The sequence below is a fragment of the Fukomys damarensis genome, unplaced genomic scaffold, assembly GCF_012274545.1.
Source record: "Fukomys damarensis isolate Sample0158 unplaced genomic scaffold, DMR_v1.0_HiC HiC_scaffold_38, whole genome shotgun sequence".
Classification (NCBI taxonomy): domain Eukaryota; kingdom Metazoa; phylum Chordata; class Mammalia; order Rodentia; family Bathyergidae; genus Fukomys; species Fukomys damarensis.
Genome location: NW_022900950.1, coordinates 50,475,935 through 50,490,777, shown reverse-complemented (window position 1 = coordinate 50,490,777; position 14,843 = coordinate 50,475,935). Strand labels below are relative to the sequence as shown.

Here is a 14,843-nt window from a genome sequence, read left to right as displayed (position 1 = left end):
CCAGCATCTCTGAACCTTCCCAAACTCTTCTCACAAGCCAGTTCCAAAAGTTCTTGAGCCACATGGCCAGGTAATGTCACAGCAAGGACCCCACTTCTCTGGTACCAAATTCTGAGTTACTTTTCTCTTGTTGCTGAGACAAAATACCCAACTCTCAAAGTTAAAGGGAAAAGGGTTTATTTAGCTCAAAGTTTGTAGAGGTTTCTATTCATATTTAGTTGGCTCCAAGGCAGAATGGCACATGGCAGAGGGGCATCACAGAGGACAAACAGTTCGTGGTGGCCAGAAGTTAGTAAAGTAACAAGAGAACCTTAACAGTGACTTTCTTCCCCTTGTATTTTATCCAAATTACTGGGATTAGAGCAGTGCTGAACCAATCAGTGCACTGGTTTAGTAATCACACACCCTTAATCTCAGCATCACACACTCTAGAATCAGCCACCTCTGAAAAAGCCACCTATGACTACATGAGGTTTTTGGGGGGATATCTAGCTCAAACTGTAACAATAGATTGATCATACCAGTAATAACCTCTTGATTTCAATGCTGTACCATAGTTAAAATGTTAACATGTTAACACACTGGTAAAGCTCAAGGGGGGCGGGTGTAAAGAGCTTCCCCATACACTTCTCTGCAATCTTCTGTGAATTTCTAATTAATTCAAAATACATTTTTTAAAAATTTTATTAAAAATTAAGGGGGTGCATTAGAGGAAAGAGAAGCAATACTGGGGCTGTGATAATCTAGTAATGTTTGGCAAAAAAAAAAGCAAAATCTCTAGAAGGTTCTGCCTTCAACCTCACAGAAATACCACAATTTGGAGTTCACTCAAAATTTAAAAGAGCACATGAAAAGCAAACCATACAAAGCAACAGCTGGAAATTCTCTCTGTAGCACATTTTCTCCTCTCTTTCTCTCTCTCACAGAATTTATGTGTAACAGATTTGAAGCCTTAAAATAATTGCAGCATAATTCTAAATAATACAACCGGCTATTTTAATAATCTTAATAACTGCAAAGAATATTTTAATAAAGACCAAAAAATAGATATATTAGAACACTTTAAAGAAGAGGCTATATAAACCACAACATTAAGGAATGAAAAGGTTAAATATGAGATTAGATGCAATTAAGAGAAAGGTTGTAAGAAGCTAAGTCTAAGGATATGAAAAATTTGAAAGTTACGAATCAAGAAGGTACAATTAGGCTATTCACCATGTCTATAACTATATGTTGCTTAGAGTTACATTTAAAACAAAACACAGAAAAGTTGAAACCATGGCAAAAGATGTTAGTAGCACATACTAACCAAAAAAAGGAGTCAACAAAATAACCTTCAAGACAAAAAGCACTGTTAATGACAAAGAGGGTCATTCTATAATGATGAAAAGAATAATTTCTTATGTGTACCTAATAACAAAAACCTCAAAATATTAAAATAAAAAACTGCTCAAACTACAAAAATAAATCAGCAAATCCACAAATTTCACACAAAAGATTTAATTCACCTGTCTATAATGAAAGAACAAGCAGAGTCCCAAAAAAATTAGATGTAGATTTAAAAACATTAACAAATTGATCTTAGAGATAATCTGTATCCAATTATTAAAAACACAAGCAGGTGCAGAACACTTACAAAATCTCATTGCTGAGCCACGTAATGAGATTTAACAAACACACACCAAAGAAATGATTTTTTAAAAAATGTATTATTTGACAACAATCAAAATGGAGAGAGGAATTATTAAAAGTTTTACTGAAATCTGAAACACAATTTCTACATAACTGATGAGCCAAAGAATAAATCATTAAAATGTAGTGTTTAGAATGAACACTAATAGAAACAGTACATATTTTACAAAAGAGTAAAACACAATACCAGAAATCAATGACATAGAACAAAAGAGATACAAAGAAATATAAAAACTGAAAGAAAAAAAAAGATATAAAAAAGACTAAATATTTTTGGTTCTTTGAAAAGACTCAAAGTAACAAATCTTTGCCATGACTAAGAAAAAAATAAGGGAATATAATTACAATGGTAAAAGAAAATTTATGAATACTTTTCTGTCAAAAATTTGAGACAAATATCCTAGAGGGTGGGGACCAGAACTGTTTCAAGAAGATACAAAATCTACAAATATTAGAAAAACTCATTTGATGGTGAAATCTCTAACCATCAGATAAATGTCACCAAACTTTATGTAGATTGTTCCAAAGAAAACAAGAATAAATTTTATATGGCTAGCTTAACTGAGTCCCAACTCAAAGAAAAAAAAAACGGGCAACACACACACATCCTTCCTTGTCTGCAGTGGTTTGCTAGAACTGCTTCATACTGGCTCACTGCAACCAGTGGTGGGCCTCTCTTTCCACCTCTGTGTGGAGTGATGAAATGTTGGTAGCTCAAAATCTGCCGTGGTAGAAATTATCTCTACCATGGGAACTTGAAAAAGGTAAAGTTGGGACTTTTTTCTGAACAATTAAACATGTATCACTGTTCAGTACCAGTGATGGCATGACAATTTTAAAAACATACATGTTTAATTCAAAATTAAATTTTGACAAACATTCAAGAACTTTAAAAAAACACACAAAATTGCATTTATCTCAGGAATATAACTGTTAAGTATCTCAGGAATATCTTATAGATATATTACTTCTACCTCCATAAGTAATAAGGTAATAGAGACAAACTACATGATCTTCAAGATGAGAAAAAACAGTCTATTAGCTAAATAGGGAAAATTAGGAGAATCCTTAACATAATAAAAAGCATCCACAAAATATTTAATGCTAGAAACAACACTTTAAAATTGGGAGCAAAACAAAAAAGACCATTCTATTTATGTTCGACACTGTATAGTATTGATGGAGATGCTGTCTTAGTCACTTTCTTCATGACTAGGATAAAATGCCCAACTGGCAACTTCAAGGAGGGGTTTAGTCTGGCTCGTGTTTTAGAAGCTTCAAGCCATACATGGTTGGCAGCAGTTGGAAGGGCCTGGGTGGAGGAAAACTGCTTAAATCAAGGTGGCCAGAAAGCAGTGCATGAAGGGAGGAGCCAAAGGTCTGAGCCAAAGAGAGAAATACATTACAGTCCTATAACCTCCCAGGTCACACTCCCACGGACTCGCCTCTTCCCACCTGGCCTATCTTCTAACACCAAGCCAGAAAAATGCCCCCGCGATCCAATCACCTTCACTAGTGGGCTCTGAGCAGAGGAGGCTTTAGGAGCACATCCTGACATAGCCATAACATGCTAAGAAAGTTACTGAAGGAAAATAATAATCAGAAATGAAGCACCAAGGCTGTCTGTTCCCACATAGATTTGTTAAAAGAATTTAATTAAATCACCATTTCCATGCATCAGTAATAAGCATTAGAAAATGTAATGTTGGGCCAGGGATTTAGCTCAGTGATTCTGCCGCCTGCCTTGTAAGGGCAAGGACCCAAGTTCAATCCCCATACCGCCCCCCAAAAAAGTAATGCTTTAAAGGATTTCATTTAGTACACATGTAGACAGTTATTCACTACAAAGGTACAGTCTGAAAAAGGTTAGAAAAACATAAAGCTGTAATAGACACACACATTTGCTTGTATCAAATGTTTTGGAAAGGATACAAACGAAGCTGGTAAGAAACGGCCTGGGGCAGAAAAGTAGAAGCTTTTCACTAATAGCTTGGGGGGGGTACCTCTGAAATTTTGAACCATGTGAATGCATTATTTTAAAATTTAGCTTAAAAATATATGTGTATACACCACTTATAACGGCAACAAAAACAGTACCTGGGAATAAAAATATTATATATATATGATCAAAATGAGAAAAGATATGTCAATAAATACATTTAAAATAAAAATTAGTAGTTCTTTATGAAATTAACAGCTGTTTTCTAAAGTTTACACAAAAAAGTAAAAGACAAGACAATTAAGAACTTGAGGGAAAATCAACACTTAAATGGGAAGCTATAATACTGATCGGGGATACTCCAACAAACCAATGAAAAGAATAGGAGTAATAAGAGTTCTGCAGCAATTCTGAGGTAGAGAAAGGTGTGTGGCTGAAGAAAGAAGTACAAGCCAACAGTCATGAAAAACGTTTCAGTCAACTGGGTATTAGTAATGCTTTCTCAAGAAATAGACATGGCTCAAGATGCCGATACGTATGTGATTGAAGCAAGTGCAAATACTGAAGAATACATAAATCAGCCTTTATGATGCCACAAATTTTGAAAATATGTTATTATATATACCAATTTATTAGAAAATTACTTTCTTACAATTTTAATGTTTAGCTTGATAGTAATTTTTAGTATTCTACATTAATCAAGATAGTAGGTATGGAAAAAAGGCAGAGAGAGGGCTGGGGATTTAGTCAGTGGTGCTGCCGCCTGCCCTGCAAGCACAAGGACCAGAGTTCAATCCCCAGAACAACAACAACAAAAAAAAGGTAAGAATGGATAATAGTCCAACCAAGGGATATATATAATCCATTCTGAGGCCTATGTGTTTTGCTACTAATTCTAATATAGAATTTATAGGAAAGATAACAAATTCAAGTAATTGATAATTTATCTGACAAAATAAAAACAATGAATGTAAGAAATTATAGATTTAGAAGTCTTAGGAGGCTTAATATTTTCTATATGAATATATAAGATAAAAGTGATATATATACCAATGCATAAGCAGCACAATTCAAAAAAGCTAAATCCTGGAAGCAGCCTACATATCCATCAACAGATAAGTGATAAAGAAAACATAGTATCTATACATAATGGAATATTACTCAACTATAAAGCAGGATAAATTTGAGACATTTGTAGGAAAATGAATACACCTGGAAAATATGTTAAGTGAAAAAAGCCAGACACACAAGTGTAAATACTGTATGGTTTCTCTTAATTGAATAGTAAAAGTATAAGCAAACAGTAAATAAAAGATTAATAAGAGGAAACAGAGAGATAGAACTGCTGCAAATGGGAAGGGGTCCAAGAGACCGAGGGTGAAAGAAGCGGGTGTAAAAAGATTTAAATTGTTTCATGTACATGTACCAAATACCCACAATGAATGCAAACATTGTATGTTGCAAACATGAACTGAAAAACAAATAATAACGATAATAATGAGAATGGGGTAATGGGATTTAGGACACAGAAAGAGATGGGTGGGGAGGGGAAGGACCAAGATATGTTTGTTGTGTACATGTACTTACTCCCTAAAATGAACATAGACTTCCTTTACCACAAACGTGTATTCATAAAAATTTTAAAAATGAATATACGAGACACAGTTCACTGACTTACCCTTTTCAGGTAACTCTGGTACTCTCCCCCTACTTCTGCCCATCCGGTCGTTCCTAATTTCACTTCGAGACTCATTTCTGGAATCATTTCTTATTTCATTACGAGAACTTTCTTCTCTCAAGTGGTTTCTGCCATAACTCCGGGATTCTTCCTGGTATGTTTCCTCTTTTCGATGAGTATCTCGACCTTCACGGTCCCGGTAATCATGGGCATCACGAGTGGACCGAGAGTCTCTGGGATCCCGGCTCTCTTTCATGTCTCTGCTATAATCCCTCATCTCCCTAGAGTCCCGGAGGTCCCTGGAATCTCTCAGTTCCCTGCGTTCTCTAGTATCTCTGGTATCTCTCCGGTCCCGACCATCTCGGGGTTCTCTGTCATCTCTGTGGTCTCTAGAAGAGCTCTGATCCTGCTCGTACTCTCGTTCCTCTCTTGTGTCCTTTTCTCTATCCCTTTTGCCTCTAGTTTCTGTAACACAATTTTGAAAATCAACTGTAATTCATTTAAAAATTTTTCAGGAAGCAAGATAATATATTTAATACAGAGCCTTTAAAATGTTATTACAAAAGCAATTCATATTCTTTGCAGGAAAAGAAAACCTGGGCAAATACAAAAATTAAAACCATCTGTATGCTAAAATTCAAAAGATAATTTATTAAAACTTGTTCCTAAACAAATGAAACAAACAAGTGGATCTGTATTATGGATGACTTACTTTATAGAAGCAACTTTTAGATCTAGGGCAAGTTAACCAAATCTACCAAGTATAAAGTAGACCAGGACACATGTGATGAGCTCAACTGTATTTAAGCAGTGGAGAACAGCTTATGATTAGTAAGCTGGCTGGCAAATACGTATTGTTACTCACGTTTCCTGAGCTTTGAATAGCATTACATCATGTATGTGTACAACAGTCTTTAGAGCTTTCTCACTTAATGGATCTTCTAATGTATCACAGAAAAAAGTATTCTAATTTTTAAAATTAAAATGAACCTCATCGATTATCTAAACCAAACCTGTCATTATGTATCAAGAAATAGAGGCCCAAAGATTAGATGGCTTACTCAACCCCAAAGCCTCATGGGAATTTGCAAAGATTAGGAACCCCTATTTAAATATGCCTAGAAAAGGCATAAACTGACTGTAATACAAATGTGACGTGTAGCCAAAAATTTAATAAGAATCTCAAAAAAAAACAAAAAAAAAAACTTGCCCATTTTAAAAAAATCACATTCTTCTACAAGCTGGTGTCACATTCGAATTGTCCCAATCAGAAGATGTTTTAGCACCTATAGCAGCATTATGCCTAAAATATAAACTTATCTTTTTTACCCTTTTTAGTTAGGTCATTAGAGTTTCTCAAAATATCCAAACATAAAGTATCCACAAGGCCTTTAGACCTCACATCAGTAACTATGTTCCTTGCCAGTGCCTTTGTCTACATATTTATAGCCACAAATGCTGTTTAGGACAGAAGTAAGAGGTAAGAATCTGATAGATCACCATCTCCTTCTTTGTACAACTATGACCTCCACATCTATACCAAGAGCCTTAAAATATGTTCATTTAGTATCAGTTCCTTTCTTCATGATGACCCTGTCCTTACAAATATATCTAATTATTATATTTTATTCTTTACCTACCTCCCCATAACCCCAATAAAATTATCCTCATTTCAAAAAATGACATTTAAATACAGAATAAACATTTGTTAAATCTTTTTTATGGAAGGTTAAATACCCTGTTACAAAAGATTCTTCCTGTATCATAAGTACTTTATATCACACACACAAAAAGCATTTCTATGAGGCTTGACTGCATATTATTTTCCCTTTATTAGTATATTCTGTAATAAAGTTTTTTGGATAAGTGTATATTATGCTCCTGGTCAGCTCTACTTGTGAAATGTCTTCTTAAAATTAACAGATGGATGTAAGAGATTTTTTCTGATCTTACCAATGTTCCACAAATATTGCACTAATGCTTCCATTGTGTTTTTCATAAACATACCACAAAGTTCCATATATACTACTGTGCTGATCTGGTTCAAGAACCACATACAAAAGGAATAAGTCTATAAAATAGGTTTTTTCTCTGGTCCTTACACCTACACACACCATTTTCTTGAATAAAAATTTTGATTAAATACTGCTTGGACTATTGATAGGAAGAGAGCAACTAAGTTCAGAATCTTTCCTAGGAGATTGCTATGCTCTACTCATAGACAAGGATTTAAAATGAATATTAAACAAAAATGTTCCAAGTAAATGAGTATTTACTGAGTATTCACTTTGTTTAAAACTAATTCAGGACAAATGAGGAAAAGTTAAATAAACAAAGGTAAGATGCACAAAGAGATGAAAACTATTTGGACTATAAGTATCTCAGCTTGTATAGGGAGTAGCTTATCTAACATTAACTTAGTTCTCAGAATTCTAAAAAGGAAAATGGCTTTGCTTACTTTCTTTTCTTTTTTTCCCTTTCCTTTTCAGTGCCAATGATAGAACACAGAGCCTGGAACATCTTAGGAAAGAGTTCTACCGTGAGCTATACTCTCAGCCTTCTTGCTTCTTTATTATGGATTTACAGCTAGAAATTCAATGACTTGGTTGCACTGTACTTCTTAAAGTTTCTCCAGCCTGAACTTCTTTATCAAAATACTTCCAACTCTTTTAAACTCTTTCCTAATTTGCTGCTTTTCTTCCTTTTACTTCCTTTGTTCAACTAATACATAAAGTAACAGAAAGGGGCACTCTAAGAATAAAATGGTCAAAAGTACTCAGTAAAACATCCTAATTAAATAACCAATTTGGCATACCTCTAAATGTCCACTTGTACTTATTTTATATTCTTCTTGTCACCTCCTGTTGTCCTTACGAATTCTAGTTTATGTGTTACAGCTGTATGTTAATACAGCACAATCTTATCCCTTATAATAATAATAAACATGAATCTCGACTTTTTAGTAAAGAAAATATCTATGCAAGTAAATGAACTCTAAAATAACAAGATAAAATTGGTGCATACCCTCTCTCCTTTCATGACGCCGATCATGTGACTGTGAGGTGCGCTCATGGTCATGCCTCCCTTTCTCTCGCATTGGAGAGCGATGCCTTGGAGGACTTTGCTTTCTCTGAGGAGAAGACAAACAATGTGAAGGATAAGGAGAAGCAGAACGTCGTAAAGATGGAGTTAACGTCCGTTGATAGGATGGTGAAGGGGTTCTTTTTCGGCGAGGAGAAGGAGAATGTCTTTGAATAGACGATCCTGATTGTGAAGATGAGGAATGATGCCTAGAAGATATAGGAGAATGATGCTGTCCTGCCGGGGAAGTAGATCTATGAGGGTAAACAGTAAAAAGTTAATTAGTTACTTTAAAAAGACCTGCTCAAGAGCCTTCAATTCTAGTCAAAGGGAAAAACAAAACTGAATGTAAAAGTCAAAGCTAAAAGTATAGGTAATATTACAGGATTAATTTAATTGAATTTTCTAGGATAAATTTTAATTTACAACACTGTAAAATTCTAATTTTTAATATTCTATTTTTAAAAATTGTGTCTGATTTGTAAGTCAAGTGGGAGCAACAGCTCTAGAAGAGACACATTGCTTTTTTCAGGTAAATTCTTCCTGAGCAAAGACTACCTATTCTAACTTAAAGTATGGAATTTACTCTCATAATCTGAAAGTGTGAACAGCCACAGAAAAAACAGTTACAGTATATAGATAAGAAGCAGATGTGAAAATGGCAATAAATTCAAGGTTGTAGGAAAGGGAAGTTACCACCAGCAAAGCCAAGCAAAGTCTATGTTTCTTGGGTTGACACTTTGAACTGTAAAAGACTGGTAGGGTTAAGGAAAGGACAAGTATATGCTACGATTATCTTAAATAATCTGCCTTTTCTTGTGGGTGGCACAAATTAAGATTTAATATATAATTCTTGTTGAACTAAAGTTGCCTTCAAATTATCTTTTACTCCAACCAGAAGAACCACTTATGACAACACAAAGTATAATCGAGTAACTACTATAGTCTGTTATGCCATAATCTGAACATGACAGAGAAATGAAATACACACATTTGTGCAATATCTAAAAGAAATAGGACTGTTTAAAAATAACATTCTACATATCACATGCCCTGCTAATTATCAATGCTTTAAAAAAAAAATCTGACATTCTAGACAAAGTATTCTGGAACTATACTCAGTTCCTTTGATAAATGTTTATTTTTAAGATATTTGCAATGATGGCAAAACCATTATTAACCTAATCATGGTTTTTCAACCTTGTACTGCTGACACTTTGCATAACATTGAAGAATGTCCAGCAGCATACCTGGCCCTAACTAGACATGTAGGACATCCCTCTCACCTGAGTTGTGGTGGTACTTCAGGCACACTCAAATATCCCCTATGAGCCAAAATAATCCCTGGCTGAAAACCACAGCCATACACATTATTGTTTAAAAATAATGCCTTCATATATCTTTTAATAAAAGGTTTAAATCTATAAAATATATATTAGTAAGTCAGGAAAATGATCTTATATATTAGGATTCAGAGAACAAGAATTTAGGCAAATAAAAAGGGCTTTTGGATAATGGTTGACTAAAAAATAAAAATTTGCTATGTGGATTCATCTAAAAACCTAGTGATTTATGAATCCTTTAAGATTTTAAAAAAATGTCAGTCTTTTTTAATATAAAAAATCCGTAAGTCACTAAAATGTAACTGACTCTAAGTAGCATTTATTTACTTTTAGATACAAGTAGAAATGCTCAATATGGAAAACCAACCATAATAATTCAAATATATCCTACTGAACAACAACAACAAAAAAATCATTATCTAGGTACTTCTGAGACAGGGTCTTACTTTGTAATTCAGGCTGGCCTTGAACTTACTATATAGCCCAGGCTAGTCTTGAACTTGCAGTGATCCTCTTGCCTCACCCTCCTCAGTACTGGGATTACAGGCGTGTGCCACCATGCCCGGCTTATCTGGGTACTTTTAAATTTCAATTTCATCAAATGCTAGTCATGTTAGAAATATCAAAATGAATAAAATAATGTCTTTCTACTAAACTGATACTTTGAGTTCATTTTTCAGATATATTTAAAATTGTTTCAGAAGTGTCTACAATAGCTTTTCATTAGTTCACAGAATGGAAAAACCAAAAAACAAAACAAAACAAAACAAAAACTATAAAAAACACACGAGAGGGCTCAGTCACATTTCTATTCCAACATGGTGTCTACAGTACAAAAGAAAAAACTACAATTTTAGTTTAAATGAGCTAAGATGTAATTCCATAACACTAATGTCTTGTCAAGTAAAGGCTTTATCATTTTAACTTTATTTTCTCATTACTCACCTTTTCAGTTTCAGAAAATTTGGATTTAATTTAAATATCTCTACATTTTCCTACTACTCTTTTAAAAGTCTAATGACTAAGAAAAGGTATGAGAACTAGGACAAGATGGCCCTACCCTAAATTCCACAAAAACAAAATTCTGTTAGAATAAAAAAGTTCAACAAAGTTGAAAGATAAATAATCAACACAAAAATTAATCAGCTGTTTCTATAAACGGTATAGACAAATCTGAAAATGAAATTAAGAAAACAATTCAATTTACAACAGCATAAAAAAATCATAAAATATTTAAGAATAAACCTAAATAAGGCGATAATAAAAACCTGTACACTGAAAACCACAGAACACTGCTAAAAGAAACTAAAAACAGAAATAAGTAGGAAGATACACTATGTGCATGGATTAGAAGATGTCCATACTACCTAATGCAATCTTCACAGGCTACAAAATTCCTACCAAAATCAGAATGGCCTTTACTACAGGAAAATTCATCCAAAAATAATTTTGAAAAGGAACAAAATTGAAGGATTCACACTTCCTGATTTCAAAGCATATTACAAAGCTAAGGTAACAATAAAAAAGTACAGTACTGTCATAAAGACAGCCATGTAGCCCAATGATATAGCATACTCAGAATAAACACTCACATATGAGGTCACATCTTCTGAGGATGTCACGACCATTCAAAGGGAAAAGAAGAGTCACTTCAACAATGGTGATGGCAAAACTAAATATCCACATGCAAAAGAATGAAGCTAAAGACCCTTATTTAATACCATTATTACAAATATTAACTCAAAATGGATTAAGGACCTAAATGTAATAAGTAAAACTATGGAACTCTTAGAAGCTACACTGGTCTTAGTAAGGTTTTCTTAGCTATGACACCAAAAGTATATGTTAACAAAAGCATAAACAGACAAATGAGACATCAAATTTAAAAAATTTTATCAAAGCACACAATCAACAGAGTAAAAAGGCAACTATAAGAATGACAGAAAATATCTGCAAAATTTATCTCTGATAAGAGGTGAAAGCTGAGAATATACAAAGAACTTACATATTAATCACAGAAAAAAAAGTCAAATAACCCAACTAAGAAAAGGGAAAAGATCATGGACAGACAGATCTCAAATTGTGATATTCAAAAGGCCAGTAAGAATATGAAAAGATGTTCATCACCAATCATCAGAGAATTTGAAATCAAGTCACGATGTATCACCTCATTCTCATCTGAATAGTTACTATAAAAAAATAAGTGGTGAGAATGCTGAGAAATCAGAACCCTTGAGCGCTGTTGGTGGGTATGTACAATAAGGTAACTGCTACAGAAAACAGTGTGCACATTCCTCCAAAAATTTAAAACACAACTATTATCTAAATGAGCAAGCTCATTTCTTTTTATATATCCAAAGGAACTGAAAGCAGAGTCTTTAAGAGATATCTGCAGGCCCATGTTTATAGCGGTATTATTCGTTACAGTCAAAAGGTGGAAGCAACCCAAATGTTCATCAATGGATAAATGAATAAATAAGTATTATTTATGCCACACAAAATTATTAAAAGAACACAAATGAATCCTAGGGACTTAGCATAATGTATGATTTTACTTGTATGAGCTATGTAAAGCAGCCAAATTCACAAAAATACAATATAGAATAAAGGTTCCAGAGGCTGGAGAAGAAAATAAAGGGAGTTATTGTTTGAAAAGTACAGTTTCATATTTGCATGATGAAAATATTCTGGAGATATTTCTCAACAATGTTTATAATACTTAATACTATTGAACTGTATACTGAAAAATAATTTAGATAGCAATTTTTATGTTTTTACCACAATAAAAAAAAATTTAAACTTTAAAAGTTAATGTTTACTGAATTATGTTCAATAATTGTTTTAACTCATTATGGGAATATTAAACATATATATACACATGGCTGAAAACAAACCCATAATAATAATGCCTGAGTTTGTGAAAAGTAAATACAAAAGAAATATTGTTAAGAACATAAAATCTACCTTACCTTGGCTTGTCTCTCTTTTCTCTTTGCCTTTCAAAATCTCGTCCTCTGTCCTTTCCATCCCTTGGTTTTTCTTCTATCCTGTCTTTCACTTTATACTTCTCTTTATATTTTTTTCCCAGAGCAATATCTTCTGGTATAGGAGGGGGTGGACTAGGAGTACGTGGCCCTTTCTTTTTACTTTGGCTGTTTTTTGAATTCCTGAAGGTTATACAAGGATATAATCAGAGGTCCACACATTTCTAAAATGTTAAGTGGATATTTTTAAGTGCTTTTGTAAAAAAAACAGTGTTCCTTTCAATGAATGGCTTCTACTATGTTGTACGTTAGTTACTAATATCCAGGTGAGAAAATATATCATAGAAAGAAGCAAAGAATTAAATTGCTTGCTATTTATTACATTAATAGTGCTTATTATTATATATTTTAAGGAGTGCATCTGCAAGAAAAATAGAGGTGAGAGAGGAAGAAACTTTCAGGAAAGGAAGTAATTTATAAAAATTGCTTGGATTATATTTTTTAGTCTGTATGTAAGGTATAGAAAAGAAAGTGACATAAACATCATCTATAATGCTATTACTCCCAAATAACTAGTTAATACAATTAATATACTTCCATACTTTCTCTACTAGATATTCACATGAAAAATAAAAATGGACCTTTATACCATATACAAAAATTCACAAAAAATGAATTAAAAACTTAAACATAAAAATTTAAATTATAAAACTCTTAGATGAAACTATAAAGAAAAACTCCATAACATTAGACTTGCAAATGATTTTTTGGCTATGACACCTAAGGCACAGGTAACAAAAGCAAAACTTTACAAATGGATCCATCAAACATAAAAACTATTGTGTGTCAAAGGACATAACCAAGTGAAAAGACAACCTACAGAATGAGAGAAAATAATTCTAAATCATATCTGGGGGGGGGGTCACAACTATTTTCCCATCATCAGAAATGGCTCACTACTGCCATCTCTTTTTTCACACACACATATTACAGTGTACTATTATTTTGTACTCAACACAGACATAGTATGGACAGTTTTCTTAAACAGTAGATTAAGGTAGTCATTGCTATAGATGGTAAGAATTTCCTTGAACAGTTTACCCTAACTTCTTTAATTAATTTCATATTCACAGGGTTTTTTTTAAAAATGAGGCTTCCAAGTTTTGATCATTATGAAAACACAATTACCTATAACTGAAATCTTAAGTATTGTTAAGCATTCCCTTAAACCTCTGAACCTGATTTAAGAAATCTTTCCCAATTCTTAAATCACAAAGATGGCAAAAAGATCCTAAAATCTGGGAATTTTGCCTTTCACATTTATGTCTTTAATCAAATTATAAATAATTTTTAGGTATAAGCTGTCTTTTATTTGGTATTTTAACTTTGGTCCCTTATACAAATAAAATTGGCTTTGCCTCATTGCTGAAAAAGTGTAACTGAATACAATAGCATTTTTAAGTCCAAATTATTTTGCCTGACAGCTCTATAAGCAGTTGTGTTTTGTAGCATTTAGTACTGTAGATAAGTCCAAGACAGTCACACTTTTTTCTATAAGGTAACCTGACTTTTCTGTTGAGATACGTATAACATACTATCCCTTGGAAAAAATTTTTCATCAACTCCAGGTACTTTAAAAAAAATTTTGCCAAGAGAAACAACCAAAGAGTGAACAGACAACCCACAAAGTGGGAAAAAATTTTTACCAGCTATTCAGATAAAGAACTACTATTTAGAATATATAAAGAACTAAAAAAAAAAAAAAATCAGACCCTTCAAATTTAAAGACCTAATGCAAAAACAGTCATCTAAAATAAAAAGACACTTCTCAGATAAAGAATTAAAAATGGCAGGAGGGCAGGGCTAAGGGGAAAAAATGAGAATCAAGACTTGTCATGTAGACATACAAGATCCCAACAATGAATGTAAACTATAGTGTATCCCTAAAATGTACCAATAAACTCAATTAAAGCTGAAAAAAAAAAGAATTAAAAATGGCAAATGAATATAAGATAAACTGTTCAACATGGGACAGGAATTTAGCTTAGTGGTGTCACCGCCTGCCTCACAAGCGCAAAGGTCCTGAATTCGATCCCCAGTACAAAAAAAAAAAAAAAAAAAAAAAA

At 33.1% G+C, this 14,843-nt stretch overlaps 1 protein-coding gene across 2 annotated transcripts in view; it reads right to left on the bottom strand.

Moving 5' to 3' along the window:
* The window catches only part of Zc3h13 (zinc finger CCCH-type containing 13), a 76,864-nt gene that overhangs the window by 29,534 nt on the left and 32,487 nt on the right, over window positions 1-14,843 (bottom strand). For both annotated transcript variants that reach the window (XM_010637035.3, XM_019209411.2), the window contains exons 8-10: window positions 12,703-12,900; window positions 8,334-8,644; window positions 5,310-5,774 (exon numbers count right to left, since the gene is read on the bottom strand). In XM_010637035.3, coding sequence (XP_010635337.1) covers window positions 5,310-5,774; window positions 8,334-8,644; window positions 12,703-12,900 — 974 coding nt within the window. The remainder of the gene's footprint in view (window positions 1-5,309; window positions 5,775-8,333; window positions 8,645-12,702; window positions 12,901-14,843) is intronic.